This window comes from Capricornis sumatraensis, chromosome 20 (assembly GCF_032405125.1).
Source record: "Capricornis sumatraensis isolate serow.1 chromosome 20, serow.2, whole genome shotgun sequence".
NCBI classification, from domain to species: domain Eukaryota; kingdom Metazoa; phylum Chordata; class Mammalia; order Artiodactyla; family Bovidae; genus Capricornis; species Capricornis sumatraensis.
This window is the reverse complement of record NC_091088.1, coordinates 66987777-67008684: the sequence shown is the minus strand read 5'-3', so window position 1 is coordinate 67008684 and position 20908 is coordinate 66987777. Positions and strand designations below refer to the sequence as shown.

At 49.2% G+C, this 20908-nt stretch overlaps 1 protein-coding gene across 1 annotated transcript; it reads right to left on the bottom strand.

Moving 5' to 3' along the window:
* Positions 1 to 4511: 4511 nt before the first annotated feature.
* CACNG7 (calcium voltage-gated channel auxiliary subunit gamma 7) lies at positions 4512 to 19397 on the bottom strand. The gene is made up of 5 exons (XM_068993308.1): positions 19202 to 19397; positions 18194 to 18280; positions 17499 to 17639; positions 5454 to 5599; positions 4512 to 4769 (listed from the first exon to the last, which is right to left on the bottom strand). Exons 1-5 carry the CDS (start codon positions 19395 to 19397, stop codon positions 4512 to 4514), a joined length of 828 nt encoding a protein of 275 aa, XP_068849409.1.
* Positions 19398 to 20908: the final 1511 nt, after the last annotated feature.

Here is a 20908-nt window from a genome sequence, read left to right as displayed (position 1 = left end):
CTCCCTGAAGGCAAAATCACCATGAGCAGGGAACCGCTGATCTAGAAGAAACTGATAAAAATTGTTCCCCCTGGGGATCAAAACTGGGATTGAGAAAAATGAGAAGAAAGTAATTCTTTTTTCTTTCTATCCTTCTCTGGCTCTTTAAATTTGAAAATCATGACTAAGTATTACATTTGTAATAAAAATGAGTTTATTGTTAAAGGAAATTACCTCCATTCAAGGGACCACTGCACAGCCTTTGAAAAAAAAAAAAAGGCCAGTCTCTGCATCTGATACATTGCCTCCATGGCATATAGCAATAATGATGAAAACTTTTGCCCTCAAAACCCCTCTCTACCCTTAAAAATTGTAGCAGACTCCGAAAAAAAATTTTGTTTGTGTCTATCAACATTTAGCATATTCAAAATTCAAGTTCAAAAGATTTTAAAGTATGTATTGTTCAAGTAAAATAATAAATTCATTGCATGCTAGCATAAACAAACTTACTTTAGTGAAAAATAACTATCATGAATACTTGCGTTCACTCAGCCCAGCTGTATCCGACCCTTTGCAACCACATGGACTGTAGCCCTCCAGGCTCCTCTGTCCATGTAATTTTCCAGGCAAGCATACTGGAGTGGGTTGCCATTTCCAACTCCAGGGAATCTTCTCCACCCAGGGATTGAGCCCATGTCTCTTTGGTCTCCTGCACTGGCAGGCGGGTTCTTTGCCACTGGCCCACAGATTCACCTGTATGAGGACTCAAACACCGCCTCGTGGCTCAGTGGTAAAGAATCTGCCTGCAAAGCAGGAGATGCCGGTTCACTCCCTGGGTCAGGAGGATTCTCCTGGAGAAGGAAATGGCAACCTGCTCTGGTATTCTTGCCTGGGAAATCCTATGGATAGATGAAACTGGCAGCCTGCAGCTCATGATGTCACAAAAGAGTCAGACATGACTGAGCAACTAGACAGCAACAACGATATATATGCTTAAATATGCATATAGTATTCTTGAAATTACACAGTAAGAGATGATAATACCTTAGGGCGAAGGGTATTTCTGGATGTCAAGAAGTCAGAAGTAGGACAGACTTTTCACAGTATTCCTTTCAAAAAAAAAAATCTTTATGGAGTCCTATTGTATTTTTCAAATGTCAGATTTGAACCACTAAAAACATTAGCTTAATTTTTTATTTTAACGAACATGGACTTGTTGTTGTTAAGTTCCAGACAAAACTCAGCAGATACCTCAGCGCTTGCACCACAACGGCTAATCCTGCACGCAAGACAGACAGCACGAAACGAACAGGATGGCAGACAACACCAATCGATGGGGGACAGTCTTTCCCACTGGGCAAATCCTTCTCAACACTATGCTTCCAAGTGGCCATTAGGAATCAATTCATCTTGACGAAGAAGCCAAAACGCATTTGCCGTTCCCAGTTCTTGAGCATGACCTCCAGAAATTCCTGAAATCATTGAAAATGACTCAGAGTTTTCCCTCAGGGAGTCTGATCCTGCTGACTCTTAAGTCTCTCCTGCTAACCTACTCCCACCACTGTCTCTGTTCCCGAGGGATTTCGGGATTTGGAGTTCTGCTACCCCACCCCTCCTCCTTTTTTTTTTTTTTTTTAACAGAAAAAGAAACCGAAGCCGGAGAGATTAAAAGACTCGCTCAAGGTCACAGAATGAGTTTGCATCAAATTTGAAGTAAAATATAGCAGCTTCGAGAGTAGATGCTGGAATTTGGCAGAACTGGGTGTGAACGCTCCCTCGCATCCTTCCAGCTGGGTGACCTCACCTCTCAGAGTCTCAGTTTCCCCATCCTCAAAATGGGGCTCTTTGGAATGCCTCACTTAGAGGATGTCTGGGAGAAACCAATGAGCTGATAAATGAAAAGGTTCCGCACAGCATCTGACACCTAATGGTAGCTTGATCAATGGGGTCGTGGCCACTATAGGAGGTGGTAGAGGCTGCAGAAGTTGTTCTGATTATCCCCTAGAGGCTAAATCTAGGAGAGCTGAGGAATCCAAGTGCTAGAACTGTGTTTCTTTTTCAGTGCATTTCAAGAATAAGCTTATCAAGCATTTAGGCTATTTTCAATCCCTCAGTGTAGTAGGTGGGATCACAGACCTTGGAGCCCACTTGAGCCTCCCTCCATCACCTGTAAAATGTGAGTGTCTGTGTCCTACCTAAAGAGCTGCTGGGAATGTCTCCTGTGATCAGGGATGGCAGCAAAGTATGTGGTTTTCCATAGAGAGTAGATACAACAAATGATAGTGGTTATCTCTCAATAGCGTCACCAAGCATTAGGAAAAGCCCCTGCTCCTTGGTGCGAAAGGAAGCTTAATTTTTGGAACCAGATGAACCTAGTTCCAACTCACGGCTCTGCCAGTTTCCACCTGTGTGACCCTGGGTGAATCATTTCACCTGTATGGACCCAGCTGCAAAAGGAATCCAATAAACCCAATGTGCAAGCTTGGGGAGGAAATTAAATGAAGCAGGGAATGCTCTGGCTGGCCATCCGCTGGTCAGGGCACTGCAGAGAGCATGTCCTGGTGGAGAACTAAGATGCCCCCATGCACTGGGGCACAACCAAAAGAAAAGAACAACCTTTTAAAAACGAAGCAAGAAAAGTGAGTAATAGTAACAGTTCTGTAAGTGGTCGCTATCACATGTGCTGTGTGCTCAGTCGTGTCTGACTCTGTGCAACCCGTGGACTATAGCCCACCAGGTTCCTCTGTCCATGAGAATCTCCAGGCAAGAATACTGAAGTGGGTTGCCATGCCCTCCTTCAGGGGATCTTCCCAATCCAGGGATTAAATCCATGTCTCCTGAAGCTCCTGCATTGGCAGGTGAATTCTTTACCACTTAGCCACCTGGGAAGCCCTGGCCAGTGATATCAAGAGTTAACTTGTACTGATCCTGACCTGTGTCATTTGCTGTCCTACACGCTTTACATGGACTGAATTATAAAGTGCGACTGTTAATAACTGTGATGATTAAGCAGTTTAAAAAACAACTAACTTGATTCTGTAGCAGCTCCCCCCCAGCCCCGCCCGCACCACACACACAGGTATACCCTCTAGAGACCTAGACTTGTCCTCTGTATCCAACGCCCCCACCCACGGACAGGCAGAGACGTGTTTGAAATAAAGTTTATTGACGTTTCTGTCGGTATTTACATATGATACACGGTAAATAACAGAGCCAGGCCCCCCCACCCCTCCCCCATCTCCAAAGCCCCCCTCCCCCCAGCCTCGTTAAAAATCGCTGCGTAAAGACAGGTTAACTGCTGCGGTCCCCCTCCCCCCTCCCCCCTAAGATGCAAACTAAAAACCCCCCATCCCTCCCCTGCCCCCCTCCCCCCACCCAGGGGGCCTTTCTGGTTCCGTGTACAACACTGTGCTACCTCGCCCCTCCTCCCCTAATAAGGGAGTGGGTTTCTGGTGAACCCCCACCCCCCATCCCAGTCTGTCCTAGGAGGCGGACGGACCCTTGAAAAAGGCCAGAGTTGGGGGATCTGAGATGGGGAGGGGGACTTCAATGAAGGGGGAGGTGCCAGAAAATGGAAGACTTCGAGGTTTGGGGGGTGTCGACCCCCGCTACTGCCTCTCCCTCCCACGACGGGGCCTCGAGGGGGGAGAGGCGAGCACAGGCGTGGAATTGGCGTGGAGGACTTTCCTCCACCCTAGGGTCTCCATTCTTGTCGCGTGGTGTGGGGGGGCTGGATACTCCTAGGAGGGCTTTGGATGAGCGGGTGGTGAGGAGGCCGGGAGACAGGGGAGGAAGAGGAAGGAAAAAGAAGCCAAGGTCAGTTGAGAGAGAGCTAGAAAATCCGTTAAAGAGCGCCCTTGAAAAGGCAGGGAGCCTTCAGAAGGCCTAGACGTGTCCAGCAGGTGAGACAGAACGGGGTCTCCCGTGTGTGGGGAGGGGGAGGCCAGGCTAAGCATACCCGGGGCCTCCAGCCCCCCACCCCACCCCACCCTAGAGATGGGGTGGGGGTGTGGGGTGGAGTAAGAAGGGCCTCCCCCGCTGCACTCACTGCACGCAAGGACCACGAAGGTCTGGAGGTGAGACTGGGCCGAGTAAGAGGCTAGCCGAGGCAGAGAGGAGAAGAGGATGTTTGGCATTCCTGGCGGCTGCCAGAACCTACTCTCCAGCCCAGAGCCCCCGGCCGAGGTGAAAGGTAACTGGGGCGGTTTGCTTGGAGGTGGGCGCGCTCGGCCGCTGCACGCGAAGAACCCGGGAACCTGGGAGTCTTTTGACTGGGGGCGGGGCCCAGGGAAAGGGGCGTGTCTTCCAGGAGGAGGAGTCTGGAAGTGGAAAGAGGGCGGGGCTATGGCGGCGGGGCGGGGCTAACGCGCGCGCAGTTTCCTCCCCGTGGGACGAGGTGTCCCCGGGACTTGCGCTGGAGCCGCGCGGTGGCGACGAGACCCGTGAGGAGGAAGAGGACGAGAAGGAGGAGAAGGAGGAGGAGGAGGAGGAGGAGGAGGTGGAGGAGGGGCAGGGCGCTCCGGGGCGGGGCCTCAGCAGGGCGAGGTGGAGATGTGGAGGTGGTCGGGGTACTTGATGGCGGGAGGGTAGTTCTGTGTCATCTGTATGGACACGTCGCTGGAGATGTCGGAGGGGCTGCGGCCCCGACGCCACGCCTCGGGCTGCAGAAACTGGCCCGAGTAATCGGAGCAGTCGCTGAGACGCGGGCGGTAGAAGGCGGGGTGCGGGCGGTACATCTCCTCCTCCGCGTAGCGCTTGGTGAAGAGGTACACGGACATCACGCCGGCTCCCTGCCAAGGCAAACCAGAGTCCCCGCGGCTGGCCCCGGGCCCCGCCCCCAAGGCGAGGCCCCGCCCTCCCAGGACCCAGGAGTGCAAGACCAGAGTCCCCGCGGCTGGCCCCGCCCCCAAGGCCAGGCCCCGCCCTCCCAGGACCCGGGAGTGCAAGACCAGAGTCCCCGCGGCCGGCCCCGCCCCCAAGGCCAGGCCCCGCCCCCAAGGCCAGGCCCCGCCCTCCCAGGACCTGGAAGTGCAAGACCAGAGTCCCCGCGGCTGACCCCGGGCGCACCCCCCGCCTTCACCCCTCCCCTCCCCTTCCCGCCAAGGCCCGCAAGCCCCGCTGTCCCAGGACCTGGGAGTCCAGGCCTCCAGCTTCCTCCTTTCCCAGAAGCCGGGGACTAGGGGCCTGGCCTCCTCCTCCCTTCCCACCGTCCCCCACCCCAGGAGTCAGAGTCCCCCGTTTCATCCTTCCAGAGATCTGGGAGTCCAGGCCGCCCCTTCTCCCCTGGGACCTCAAGAGTTGGAGCTCCCAGACCCTCCTCCTCCAGGACCTGGGGGCTAGGACCTCAGCCACCACCTCCTTTTAATCCACAGTCTAACCCACAGCCTCCTCTTCCTCCTGAACCCAGGAATCACGCACGCCCCTGCCATCGGTCCCCATTCAAAACTCTGAAGTCTGGGCCCCACAGACATCACCTCTTTGAGTAGGAAGGAGGATGCTGCGAAGGCAAAAGACCACCCGTAGCGATAGTGGAAATACTGCTCCGAGCTGCTGGGCCTGTTCATGACCTCGTCGTTGATGCTGGAAATGTAAAGAACCAAGCCCACCACCAAGGAGAGGCCTGGGGGAGTAGAGGGATGCCCTTGGTCCACTGGCAGTGGACCCCTTTCCCCAGCCCCAGGCCCCCTGAATCCCACTGCTATCTTCTCCTCCCAACCCCCATCCCATTCTATCCTGGACTATGCTGTGCTTAGTCACTCAGTTGTGTCCAACTCTGTGACCCCAGGGACTGTAGCCCGCCAGGCTCCTCTGTCCATGGGGATTCTCCAGACAAAAATACTGGAGTGGGTTGCCATGCCCCACTCCAGAGGATCATCCCAACTCAGGGATGAAATCCAGGTCTCCCACATTGCAGGTGGATTCTTTACTGTCTGAACCACCAGGGAAGCCCAAGACTACTGGAGTGGGTAGCCTATCCCTTCTCCAGAGGAATTTCTTGAGCCGGGGTCTCCTGCACAGCAGGTGGATTCTTTACAGTCTGAGCTACCTGGGAAGCTCCCATCAATTGAAGTCCCTTGTGGGCTGGTCCTGGGCTGGGTGCAGGGAGTCTAGAGATAAATCAACAGCCTCCTCCTCCCTCCCCCCACCCCTGCATCCCTAATCTGCCATCCAGGGGCTCACAGTGCAGTTGCGGAAGGCAAATAGGGACACTGGTCAGCAGTCACATCCATGGTGACAGTACCGTAAGGGAAATCGTGGCACAGGGACTTCCCTAGCGGTCCAATGGTTAAGACTCCGAACTTCCATTGCAGGGGGTTGCTGGTTTGATCCCTGGTCAGGGAACAAAGATCTCACATACTGTGTGGTGCACCAGAAAAATTAATTTAAAAAAATGTGCAGATGAAATAGTAGCATAAAGTTCCATGGGTCCAGAAAAGGCACCAAAGCCGCCTGGGGGCAGGGGTGGAGGAGTCAAGGAAAGTTTCCTGGAAGCTGGATTTTGTCCTAAATCCCCAAGGATGAGGCCCAGGGAAGAATGCAGGAATACCTTGATACCACCCCAGGCAGGGCAGGGGGGCTAGCATTGTTCCAGCCAGAACTGGAGGGGGAGCGCTGAACTGACCCATCCATGCAGCTCAAAAACATGGCCCACAGCCACCAGAAACAATGCCAGAGAAGGTTGGGCAGGGGCATTGCCATGATGAGCCTCAAATGCCAGTCTGATGCGCTTGGCATTGATGGCAAGGGCACTAGGGAGCCATGGAATGTTGGGAACAGAGGGAGGGCAAGGCCAGACTGCAGTGTTGGAAGATCCTTTGGGGGCTGATGGGTTGTGGGAAGGGACTGGAGAGAAGAAATGCTGGAGCTGTGATAGGCCCAAGGCAGGGGAGGATGAAGCAGAACTGAGGCTGTATAGATAATAACATCAACAACAATAATGCCAGCTGCTTGTGTAGGTCTTGCTCTGTGCCAGGCATCATTCTGAGTGTCTTATATGCATTAACTCATTCAAACTTCACAATACGCTTTCAAGTAGGTACCATTTTTATCTCTGTTTAGAGTTGAGGATACAGAGGTACAGGGAGAAAATGGAGAGAAGAAGTCTCATTTGAGAATTTTTAAAAGGCAAGTATTACTTCCTCAAGCTGAACTTTCTTTTTCTAACATATATATGTGTATAAAATAAACATATATATATTATATGAGCGGCATGGGGGATCTTAGTTCCCTGACCAGGGATTGAACCCATGCCCTGTACATCGGAACTTGGAGTCAACCATTTGACCACCAGGGAAGCCCCAAGGTGAACTTTCTTTTAAACAGTAGCCATACAAGGGTGGCTTGCAATGGGTGTGTGCTCAGTTGTGTCTGGCTCTTGGCAACCCTGTAGCCCACCAGGCTCCTCTGTCCATGGGATTTTCCAGGCAAGAATGCTGGAATGGGTTGCCATTTCCAGGGGATCTTCCTGACCCAGGGATTGAACTCGTGTCTCCTGTGTTTCCTGCCTTGGCAGGTGGATTCTTTACTGCTGTGCCACATAGGAATCTGTTAAAGGTGGCTTAAGGAGGCAGTAAAATCCCCAGCCCTAAATTAATCTCCGTAATCCTCATTAGCACCTTCCCCTAGAATCCTATTACACAAACAAACATCTGTGTGCCCATCACACCCAGAATAAATCTGAATTCCTTCCATTGCCTATGAAAGGGGTTAGCAAAAAACGACCCCCCTACCCAGGGCTAAATTCAGCCCACCTCCTGTTTCTGTATGGTCTGCTAGCTAAGAATCACTTTTACATGATTAAGTGGTTGAAAAAAAATCGAAAGAAGAGTATTTTGTGGCACGTAAAAAGTATCGGAATTTCATTTGGCAGTTCCTCAAGGCGTTAAAGATAGAATTACCATATGACCCAGCAGTTCCACTCCTAGGTATTTAGCCGAGAGAACTGGAAACATATGCTCACACAAAAACTTGTGCAGGAATGTTTGCGGCAGCATTATTCATAATAGCCAAAACGTGGAAACAACCCAAACGTCTATCAACTGCACGGATAAACAAAATGTGGTATAGCCATATAAAGGAATAGTATTCAGCCAAAAAAAGGAATGAAGTGCTGATTTATACTGCCACATGGTGGAACCTAGAAAATATGCTAAGTGAAAGAAGCTAGATGCAGAAGACCACATATTGTACGCTTCCATTTATAGGAAATGTCCAAAATAGACAAATCCGTAGACAGAGAAAGTAGATCAGGACTTCCCTGGTGGCTTAGTGGTGAAGAATCCGCCTGCCCGTGCAGGTGACACAGGTTTGGTCCCTGACCTGGGAAGATTCCACATGCCACGGGGCAACTAAGCCTGTGCGCTGTGACTACTGAGTCCAGGCCCCAGAGTGCGTGCTCTGCACCAGAGAAACCACCGCTGTGACAAGCCTGAGCACCACAGCTGGAGCGGAGCACCCACTCATTGCAACTAGTGAAAGCCTGTGCCCAGCAACAGCTGCAGCCCATAGGGTCCCCAAGAGTCAGACACGACTGACGCGACTTAGCACGCATGCGCACAATGATATTAGGAGGCAGGCAAGCATCATCAGCGGTCGTTAAAACACTGAACGACAGAATCTTCCCATGGAATATCTATTCGTTACAAAGATACTTGGGAAATATAATAAAGGAGCCTGAAAGACACCGTTTGAACCAAGTACCTGAAGGTAACATCACCAACAGTGGGACAAACGGACACCCCGACCTCCTGATGGGATCGCGCCACTATTTCATTTATGCAGTGTCCCTGCTGGAAATGTGTAACCTGGATCCACTCCAGGAGAAAATGTGGGGCGTTTTACAAACAGCGGCTGCATTCTTCAAAAATAAACGTCAACATGAAAGATTTTTTTTTAAGGCATAGGAACTATATAAAAGATGAAAGGAGACGAAAGAGACACATCAAGGAAATGCAGAGGGGAATCCTAGCCTGGATCCCGAATCAGGGGAAAAACGGACTATAAAAGGCAGTGTGGGGACTTCCCTGATGGTCCAGTGGCTAAGACTCTGTGCTTCCACTGCAGGGAGCTTGGGTTCGATCCCTGGTCAGGGAACTGGGATCCCACAGGCCCCGGGGTGGAGCCACTGGGGGAAAAAAAGGCAGTGTGGGTGCTGTGGGGCAACTAAGCCCGTGCGTCACAACTGCTGAGGCCGGAGAGCCTAGAGCGCATGCTCCGAAGCCCCGGCGCTGAGAGGCCTGTGCACCGCACCTAGCGAGGAGCCCCGGCTTGCCACAGCTAGAGAAAGCCTGCCAGCGGCAACCAAGACTGAGAGAGGCCAAAAATGTTTAAAATATCAAAATGGGCAGTGTGCAGACAATTGATGAAACTTGAAATTAGCTGTAAAACTGTATTAATGTTCAACTTCCTGAATTGGGTGATGGTGCTATGCTTAGGCGGAGAAGGCGATGGCACCCCACTCCAGTACTCTTGCCTGGAAAATCCCATGGACGGAGGAGCCTGGTGGGCTACAGTCCATGAGGTCGCGAAGAGTCGGACACGACTGAGCGACTTTACTTTCACTTTTCAGTTTCATGCACTGGAGAAGGAAATGGCAACCCATTCCAGTGTTCTTGCTTGGAGAATCCCAGGGACAGGGGAGCCTGGTGAGCTGCCGTCTATGGGGTCACACAGAGTCGGACACGACTGAAGTGACTTAGCAGCAGCAGCAGCTATGCTTAGGAAAGGAAATATATTTGTCCTTAGGAGATATCTGATGCTGATTTATTTAAGAGTGAAGTGTTTCTAGTGTGTGTAAAATGGATAGTTGGTGAGAAGATGCCGTGTGGCACAGGGGGCCCAGTCTGGTGCTCTGGGATGACCTAGAGGGGTGGGATGAGGGGAGAGGAGGGAGGCTCAGAAGGGAGGGGATATGTGTATAATTATGGCTGATTGTCATTGCTGTATGGCAGAAACCAACACAACATTGCAAAAATTAAAAAAAATGTAAAAGGGTGAGGTGTTTGCAATTTATGTTCAAGTGGTTATCTATGGTAATATAATGTATTAATAATATATAGATATACCCATATACACACATATACTCTAATACTTTGGCCACCTGATGCAAAGAACTGACTCACTGGAAAAGACCCTGATGCTGGGAAAGATTGAGGACAGGAGGAGAAGGGGAGGACAGAGGATGAGATAGCTGGATGGCATCACAGACTCCATGGACGTGAGTTTGAGTAAACTCCAGGAGTTGGTGATGGACAGGGAAGCCTGGCGTGCTGCAGTCCATGGGGTTGCAAAGAGTTGGACATGATTGAGTGACTGAACCGAACTGACTGATATACACACAAGATAGAGAAAAAGACAAAAGTGGCAAAGTGTTAAAAACTGGTCCAGGTGAAAAACGTGAGAATTCTTTGTGCTGTTCTTGCAACTTTTCTGTACGTTTAAAAATTTGCCAGAACAACAAACTTTAAATAAAATAGGCATCCCCAAACGGAATTCCACCCCCCGAAGATTCAAAAGTGTTACCCTGCAAATGGTTTACTCATGGTAAAGAGAAAAATGTGCCTTCCCAATGGAGAGCGCTAATGATCACCCCCTTTACCAAGGGGTCAAACATTTTCCCACTCCTGGTGGGAACAACTTGATATTATTTGCTACCTGAAGTGATGGGCTATAAAGAATACGGCACCACTTCTAAATCTTACCAAGAATCTAATCAAGTCTCTACCTTGGGCATAAGTGCCGGTTACAGAAAATACAGAGGAAGCGGAAGAAGTCAAATGAGGCCACAAGGAAACAAGCAAACAGATTGCAGGATGTGGGGTGTAGACAGGACATCCTGTCTCATAGATTTCCAAAGGACAATGTTACGAGCCAAGTTATAATACTTAAGCCAGTGATTGATCTTAACATCTCAAAAAGAGAGGCAAACAGAGAGCATTATGTCTCCTGATGCAATGCAATAGGACTTAATAACACCGCCTATCTATGAGGGATTTTTGCCCCCCACTCCCAAAGTCAAACCTGCATCTGATCTACAATTTTACAGGAAAACACAGAGTGGATGGGCTTATTATAATCACAACACAAAGACACAACAGAAAGATCAAAAGTGTGGAGATTATATGAGGCAAATGACTAGATGTCTTCCAATGAATGGCAAGAAAAAAACAGAAGGAAAGGGACTATTAGAGATTAAAAGAGGCTTCAGAGATCTATCAAGTAAATGGACAAGGGGAATTTGGATCCTGGTTTCCAACACACTAATTGTAAAAATTTTTTTAAAGGCATTTATGAGACAAATGGGGAAGTTGAACTCTGGCTAGAAATTAATTTATATGAAGCGGCTATTCTTCATTATTTGGGCAGATAATGGCACTGTGGTTATGTTAAATAACAAAGTACTCATTTCTCAGAGATGTGCTGAAATATTAGTGGATAAGATGATTTAATGCTGGAGACTGACTTTAAAATTCTGTAGTGAAGTGCAGCAGGGAGATATGGCAAGTTTGACTAAAAAAAGACTCACCATATGTTGATAATTGTTGAAACTGAGTGAAGGGTACATGGCACACTATACTATCCTTTCTATATTTTCATCATGAAATATATTTTAAAAGTCAGTGTTGTAAAAAATATAGTATGAGAACTAGTCTAGACTAAAAGAGATTTAACTAAATGCAATGCATAAACTTAGATTGAATCCTGGTTCTGGGGGAAAAGCTATAAAAGGCATTCTTAGAATGACTAGGACAGTTTGAAAATGGAATGGATTATATTATGGACTTACTGTAAAATTTCTAGGTTTAATAACGGTCTTGTAGTTATGTAGACAAATGCCATTACTCTTAAGAGATGCATATTAAAATGCTTAGTGATGCCTGCAACTTACTTTCAAATGGTAAAGTTAAAGCAAACAAAGGGCTTGTGTGCTCAGTTGCTACAGTCATATCCAACTCGGTGAGACCCCACGGACTGTAGCCCACCAGGTTCCTCTGTCCCTGCGATTCTCCAGGCAAGAATACTGGACTGGGTTGCCATTTCCTTCTCCAGGGGATCTTCCTGACCCATGGATTGAACATGCGTCTCTTCCATCTACCTGCATTGGCAGGTGGGTTCTTTACCACTAGCGCCACTGGCGAAGCCCAGGGGAGTCCTTTTAATCCCACTCCCCTCATCCAAGAAGGATGGTCAGTTATCAAGTCATGTCTATTTTCCTTCCCGAATCTCTCATAAATCTAAAATCCCTTTCTTGTCCCCAAGTCCTCTAATACAGCTGAGGCTTATTCCCTGTGCCTGTCCTGTTGCCTTCAAACCTGTCTTCCTATTTTAGAAACTGTTTGTTTCTTTATTTTCTTATTTTTGCCACACTTCAAGGCATGTGAGATCTTAGTTCTCCAACTAGGGATGGATCCCACACGCCTAGCACTGGGAAGTGGAGTCTTAACCTCTGGACCACCAGGGAAGTCCTGTACGTTTTTGTTTTGTTTCAGATACTGGCTCTTTCTAGAAACCCATACCAGGGAGGTCCCTAGCAGTCCAGTGGTTAGGATTCTGCCCTACCACTGCAAGTTGCCTGGGTTCCATCCCTGGCCTAAATAATTAAATAAAACCCATATCAGACTCTGTCCATCTCTTGTCAAAATCCTTTCTCGGTGCCCTGGTAACCATGGGAGAAAGTATTCATTCCTCAGTCTGATTATCCAAGCTGTTTTGATCTGAAAACGTGCCAACCACTCCTGCCTCACCTCAAGTCCCTTGTTTCACATTTCAGTTCTATAAGACAAACATTTTCCCTACAGAGAGTCAGGAGCAGGGTTGATGAGAAGGGAACAAATGTTTCTGAAGAGAAGGAGCTTTTTGTTGTTGCTTTTGCTCTTGTTTTTAGTGATTGAAAGTTATCTAAACACAATGTCAGAAGCTGTTCTTGTCATTATTTCTCCTTCCTGGGCATTTTAGGGTGACTCTGGTTCTCTAAAAATAACCTTCTTTGCCCTTTTTTCTCCTCCCCCTTTTTTTTCTCTTTCCCGTCCCTCATTCTTTCTCTGTAATCCAGTCTTCTCCCTCCCCACTCCACTACATCTGCTTCAGAATTCTTAGAGCACAGAAGGCAAGAATCACCTACATTCCAAGCTGAATAGGAACAACCTGGATTTAGAACAAAGAATTTCAGGACCATGGAGAGCTACATGGGCGGCTCCCTCAGTCTTACCGCTTTCTAGAGTCTTAACACACACTGTGAATTTCATGTCTGTACCAGGCACTTTTCTCTTTTTACTTGAAAAACTCCCCCTCGCCCTTTCTGCATCAAATTAGATGTCACCTGCTCTTGAAATTCTGGTCACTCCCACCCTCTCCAGCATCCTACTCTGTCTGCTTGAAGCATCTTCCCTTTTCTCAGGATGCCTTGAACTTTCTTTATCAGGGATCTCTTCTACAAATATTTCATTGTGGACTTTGTACCAGCAACTCACCTAGGCTCTGAAGATACAAGCATGGGCACGTCTCTGCCTTTTATTTATCTATTCATTTGGCTGCGCTGGGTCTTACTGGTGGCACGTGGGCTCTTTCCTTAGTTACAGCTTGTGAACTCTTAGTTGCAGCTTGTGAGATCTAGTTCCCTGGACAAGGATCAAACCCAGGCCCCCTGCACGAGGAGTGTAACGTCTTAGCCGCTGGATCACCAGGAAAGTCCCTTCCTGCCTTTTGGAGTTTACATTCTGGAAGAAGGAGGCAGAAAATGAATAAGGTGACACTAGCAATAAGTGCTATGAAGCAAATATCAAATAGGGAAGGTGATGGGTAGTACAGTGGGGGCAAAGAAACATTGGGTACCATTGTCAGAGAAAGAAAATCTGAAGAGGGAAAGTTGGGGAATTAGGAGAAAGAGACTTCCACGCATGGAGGGTTAATGATTGTAAAAGTGAGGTTGACATTAACATTTTCAAAGGTGGTGCAGCAATGGAGAGAGTGTTAGTGAGTTATGAAAAATGAGACCAGAAGTCTGAGCAGTAGTCAAATCATGTAAGACATTGTAAGTCAGCATGAGGAGTTGGGATGTATTCTAAGTGCAACGGAAATGCATTGAGACACTGAAGGGATTTAAGTGTTGTGTGACCAGCATTGATGGGCATGCAGCTGGGAGCTGTTTTGTGGCTGACTGCATGAAGATTGCCATTTAAGATTCAGCATGTCACCAGTGCTCAGTAAAGACATGGCATAGAAGATGGTTCTGCAACTGTTTGATGAGTGAATGAATGAAGGAGCAGACACATGGAACATGTTTGAGGAGCAGGGGTTAATATGAGCCAGGCACGGGAAGCTTGCCTCATCTGACCTGGAAAAAGGAAACCAATGTCACTCCAGCCTCCTCCCCCTACTCTCACCAATCATACCCAGTCATCTGGTTCTATTGATTCTTCTGTCAACATCCTTCTTTCTCAAAGCCATCCAGTCACCTTTATCCTCCCGTCTCCCTCCCCAGCTAGAACCTTATCCGCTCCTGCCTGGGCCAATGCATAAGCCTCCTCCCTTTCCAATCTCTTTCCTTTTAGTCCATTCCCAACACAGGTCCCTGAGGGATCATCAACACCCTATCCCTTTCCTTCCCCAGCCCTCCCGCCACTTTCTCCAAAACTGAATGTCAACCTCACCATTTACCAGACCTTGGTCAACCCTTGTCCCTTTCTAAGTCTCAGTTTCCTCACTGGGAACATGAGGTGGTTGCACTACTACATTCCACTCCAAGACCTAAGAAACTGGTACTATTTCCACCCTTTCCTTTCTTTCTTTCTTTTGGCTAGCTGGGTCTTAGATGTACATGTGGGATCTTTGATCTTCATTGCTGGCACGTGGGATCTAGTTCCCTGACCAGGGATGGAACCCCAGGCCCCCAGCACTGGGACTGTAGAGTCTTAGCCACTGGACCACCAGGGAAGTCCCCAACCTCTCCTCTCTTAATCCTCTTTGTCTTTATGACTTTTAATTGTGGTGGGGCAGTAGAAGGCCAGAGTGAAAGACCGGTCTGGAATCCTGCTTCTACTGTGGAGCAGCTCAACTTCTGAGTGCTTTCCGTTTCCTCAAATGGAAAATGGGAATAAAAATAGCATCTGCCTTAGGAGGTGAAGAAAAAGAAATAACTTAATTTGCACAAAGCACTTAGAACTTCCCCAAACCGTGGCACTCCATTAACTGTTTTCTATTATGGTTGCTGTTGCTACTACTACTATTCATGGACATATGGGAGCAGGCATTTATTTATTTCAAACCACCACGTGCTGAGCACTTACTGCTATAAACCAGGCCCTGGGTTGGGCCTTCACATCCATGATCTAGACCAGGGGTCAGAAAACTACTATTGGTCCCACTGCCTGTTTTTGTACAGTTTGCAAACTAAGTGTGGTTTTAACATTTTTTTTAACGGTCAGGGGAAAAAAAAAAAAAAAAGACGAAAGAAGAATAAAATCTCATGGTCCATGAAAACTAGATTGAATTCAAATTTCAGGCTCCTTAAATAGGATTATTGGAACACAGCTAGGCCCACTGCTTTCCCTCTGGTTGCTCTGGCACTCCAACAAAGGCTAGACTATTTACTTTCTGGCCCTGAGCAAAAAGTTTTCCCACCCCTGACCAAGGTTGCCCAGTCAACAGCTCCAGAAAGGAAGGCTGAAGCTCACACAGTAAGTGGCAGGATTTTAACCCAGGTCTTTCTAGGTTCATAGCAGCATGAGCCTTCAGCCACTACAGGCTGCAACTTTGGCTACCTTGCGTAGGGTGCATAGACCATAGTTTATGAAATGAAGTTCAGGAAGTGGGGTTCAATCCCCCTAAATTACTCTATTGTTACATCAGAGGCCTGATTTCCAGCCCTGACGGCACCAGCTGATACTTAACTTGACCTTGGGAAATCAGGTCCTGATACATTGGTATAAGAATGGCTTTTGGGGTGAGAACACCCTTGAGTGTTCTCAGCACTCACTTATCAGCTTTATCGCCTCTTTGGTTTTCACTTCTGTAAATCACAAACAATAGGATTTTCCTTCGAATATTTCAGGTGGGTTGAATCAAAGTCCCCATGCTCCCTACCTTTGCCCCACTTTCTGTCTCCCTAGGCTACAATTTTTCCATCTGACACTCTGAAATGGTGATATGATACACGTCTTATTTTAGCTTGGTGTCTGGCTCTGCATGCTGTGATTCAAGTTTGCACGGAGGTTGCACCCTGCTTTCCTGGGGAAGAGGTCTTGTCAGGTTAGGTTGGAGGCATGGGGGAGGTTTAGCCCAGAGAAAGCTGGGTGAGGAGCGGGGAGGAGCCTGGGGCAGGGGATTTTTGAAGACCCATCTCCAGTCATCTGCAGAGCCGACTCCAAAGAGGTGGCCAAGTGCAGGCCCCAGGGGATGTAACGGGAGCGAGACATACAGCGGGCTCTGTTCATAAAATATCTACTGAATTCAAAGGGCCCCAATGGAGTTTAATTAAATCATGTTGAAGTAATTCGAATTGAACTGAAGAACTGAGTCAGAATAGATTGGGGTCAGTTGGGCCAGATTGATGGAGTTAAGTATGTCAGAGCAGAGGTGACCTGACCTGAGCTGAGTTGGACTGAATTGGACTGGACTGAACTAAAATTTGGAGGAGGGGAACAATTCAGAAAGAGCTCTCCTCTGGAGCTCAGGACACTTGAGTCTCTGGGGAACCAGCTTACACTGGTATCTCAGGCAACTCCCTGCACAATTTCGAGACCCGGTATCCCTATTTTATTAAATTAGTTCTAATAATAACTCCCGGGTAGAGATGTTATGAGAAGTTTATGAGATTGCTCATGCTAAAGAGACTTAAATCTCAAAAGAAAAGGTAACTATAAAGAAACATTGAACTCTAGCTAATGACAGGCATGGTAAAGAATCTAGAGTCAAGTGTACTGATGCCTGCAGCTTGCTCTGAAATTCATTTTTAAATGATAATAAAATAGATGGACGGATGTGTAGAAAGATAGATAGATGGACAGAAACAGAATAAAGCAAATCCCGTGATATGGTAATGATCAACTCTAAGTGGCGGGTACAGGGTTCTTTCGAGTTTTCTGTTTGAACAATGTTCCAGTAATACGTTGCACAGAACATAAAGAGCCTTGCAAACTGTTAATTGCTAAAATATCAGGAGTGGTTAAAAATACAGTCTCTGGAGGCGAAATGTGTGTGGTTGAGTCCCATCTCTGCCTCTCACTGGTTGTATGGCCCTAACTTCAATCCGCTGAGTGTTTGTTTCCATAACTGTAAAACGGGGTTATTAATAGCCTCACAAGGTTGTTGTATCAGAACAGAGCCTGGCACCCAGTTAGCACCCAAGAAGCGCTCGCTGAGAAATGCTCCATTCCACAGAGCAGCAAAGTGGGGCTGGGAGAGGTTCTGCAATTCCTTCAGGATTACCCAGCAAGGAAGTAGTGGTCTTATTGGAGGAAGAGCCCCAGGTTCCTGGCACCTGAAATGGTCCTGCAGCCTGTCAGTCCTTTCCTTGGGCTTACCCGAGAGGATGAAGAAGATGCCGGAAACGAAGGCCAGAATGGTCCTCTGCGGGCGGATGTGGCCAATGTTGCTGATGACGAAGGCGGTGAACACGAGGAAGAGGCTGACCATGGGGAAGGGGGTGGCTGTGCGCACTGTCTCTGGGGGAAGGGTAGGAAGAAAGACGGAGGTGAGGGGGGGACTCTGTAGGGGTTGCCTCTGAATCCTCCTCATCTCTGCACCCCCACGCCCTTTTCTGAAACTTCCACTGCTGGCCCCGCCCCCTCACCCAGGCCACACCCCCTTGGTTTGACCCCACCCCTTAGCTCCTGACTCCACCCACCCTCGGGCTCCGCCCCTTCGACCTGGCCCCACCTCCTCACGCCCCACTCTGCCTTCTTTCAAGCCTGCACTCCTTCCCTTCCACTCCGTCCCTTCTCTTGTGTGCACCACTCTATGTGACCCCGTGGGCTGTAGCCCGCCAGGCTCCTCCATCCAAAGGATTTCCCAGGCAAGAATACTGGAGCAGGTTGCCATTTCCTCCTCCAGGGGATCTTCCCTATCCAGGGAATGAACCCACATCTCTTTAAGTCTCCTGCATTGGCAGGCGGGTTCTTTACCACTAGCGCCAACTGGCCTGCCATTTCCCCCAGGACCCGCCCTGTCACCCTGCCCCTTGGTTGCCTAACCCTCCCAGCCCCATGCTTCCCCTCACTCAGAATATTCTCTGTGTTTTCCGTCACCAAGTTGATCTCTGGTTCAAGGAAATATTCTGAGGCCACGCAGCGACCCTTTTCCCGGCCTGGGGGGAAGATAAGAAGGCAGGGCGGTCAGGGGCAGGACGCACAGTCAAGAGACCCCAGGATGGGAATGTCCTGGGGATTAGTGTCTGTCTACTCTGTATTACTCTGTACTATGTCTGTGCTCCTCTTAGGGGGTTACAGAAGGGTATGGGCAGGAGTCTATCAGCTCCTATTGCAAGTTGCCCTAGAGACCGTTGGATGGAGGAAGACAAGCTGGAAGCCAGAGTCTCAAGTAAGAAGGGGTTATGGGCCAGGTCTCCTGGATCCCTAAAGAGGGAAAGGTCTGCGGGTTGAGGTGGGAAAGGATTCCTAGAAGGAGCGCTGTCTGTAGTAGCTGGGAGGCATAGATATTGTTTATCCTTCCCACTCAACACTGGAACTGTCCAGGAGACAAGTTCTGAACTAGGATTAGTGTTTCTCTGGGTCTGGGGGCTCCAGGGGGTTACTGGGGATTAGGGACCTGGAGACTGTGTGATCATTGGGGTTCTTAGATCCAGGGACTAAAGCACTAGAAATTGAATGCGTGTGTATGTGTGTGTGTGTGAGCACTCCACTGCTTAGTCGTGTCTGATTCTTTGCAACCCTGTGGACTGTAGCCCTCCAGGCTCCTCTGTCCATGGGATTCTCCAGGCAAGAATCCTGGAGTGGGTTATCATTTCCTTCTCCAGGGGACCTTCCCGACCCAGGGATCAAATCCACGTCTCTTGCGTCTTCCTGCACTGGCAGGCGAATTCTTTCTGCAATGCGGCCACCGGGCAAAACTTAGAAATGGAATCTCCAGGTAGACATATGACTGTCCAGGAGAGAAACGGGGTTGATTTCTGGGTTTCGGGCACCCATGGGAGGGAACTATGGATGAAGACTCTCGGGTGCCATGCAAAGGCAGGGACAACTGACTGGTGGGCAGGTGAGGCCTGTACCTGCAAAGAAGCAGACGCGCCACAGGCCAGCGTGCAGCGCCATCTTGACCTCGGTGGTCTGGTTCTGCGGCAGCACGGTTCCCTCCTCCATGTACAGCCAGTAGTCTGTGCTGACGGCAATACCCACGAGGAGCAGGCCGCACGCACCAAACACGCTGCTCAGCAGGGTCAGGGCGCGGCTGCTGCAGTGACTCATCCTCAGCGGCGGGGGGCGCCCTGCGGGGCCTGAGGGACCGGGAGCTCCAGTGGAGAGCCCCGCTGGGGCTGCTGGGGTCCCCCAGACAGCATACAGCCACGGGGGACACCGGCCCTGGGCCAGAACCAGCAACCCCCCGAACGGAACTCTCTCCTATCTGCCCCCTAGGTCCTGACCCGTGACTCCAGCCTGGATTTGGACCAGTAACTTGTCTAGAAATCCTAACCTAGGCCACCAATCCCGACTCCATGCCCAGACCTGACACCCTGACCCCTTTCTTTTGAGCTTTTAATGGGAACCAGAAATGCCCCAAGTGGGTCGTTAACCAAGAACCCTAACCCTGTACCTTGGCCTTGACCTCAAGCCTCCCATATCTAGTTGGACTCTTTAAATATATATATATATATATATATTTGACTGACCTACGTCTTAGTTGCAGCTTGCAAACTACTTAGTTGTGGCACGTGGGATCTAGTTCCCTGACCAGGGATTGAACCCGAGCCCCCTGCACTGGAAGCACAGAGTCTTAGCCACTGGACCACCAGAGAAGTCCCTGGACTCTTCTCTTGACACTTAATGTCCAATTCTAATGCAAGACCTTGACTTTCTAACCCTGGTATGGTGCCTTGACCTCAATTTGGCATCCTAATCTGAAATAGTGGACCACGACCCAGATTCAAGATTCCAGAACATTAACCACCCCCATCCCAAATCCTTGCAAGCCTCTGAACCTGGGGTGCTAGAACTCCATCACAGGCCGCTGGCTCCCAGGATAATTGGGGCCTAGAGACCTGGAGCAGGGTTTTGGCTAGAGACTTCAGAATGTCCAAACCATGATCTGGGAATCCCACCCCCGCCCCACCCCCCACACCTCTCAGTATCCTATTCAGAGCAAGTGACCATCGTTCAATAGGAATCAGGGCTCTGAACTCTAAAACCCACATCAGGAAGTCTGCAATCCCTATTCTCGTTACAAGACCCCCAAATCCCCTCCCAGAGAGTCTGGACTCCAGCTCCCCCAGCTAAGACCTCTAATCATAGACCCTCTTCAACCTCCAACCTGGAACCCGGATCCCCCTAACCCTGGACCTTCAAAACAAGAGAGCTCCCAAGTTCATGGCTGTGGCCTCCAAAATTCCAATCTTAAATCTGGAGATTTCCTTCCAGGGTGCTCCTAATCCCTTAGCCACCACACTCACGCTTTCCCGAGAACTCCCTAAACCACACAGTCTCATGATCTGGGGGACTCAAACTGGGATCTCCATCTTATCTCAGCTGGAGCCCTCAACCTACCTGAATACCACGATCTTCATCACCTTTTTAACAGTGACAGTTAAGACCCCTAACCCGCACTCCCTCCCACCACCAACAATGCAGTCAAGACTTGAGCCCCCACTCTCCTTGACCAGAATTCCTGGAGCCTTGAAATTCAAATTCTGGAAACTCGACACCACCTCAATAAGAACCCTGGAGCTTGAGACGACCTTCATCCCTGTCTGGGCGACGCCCCC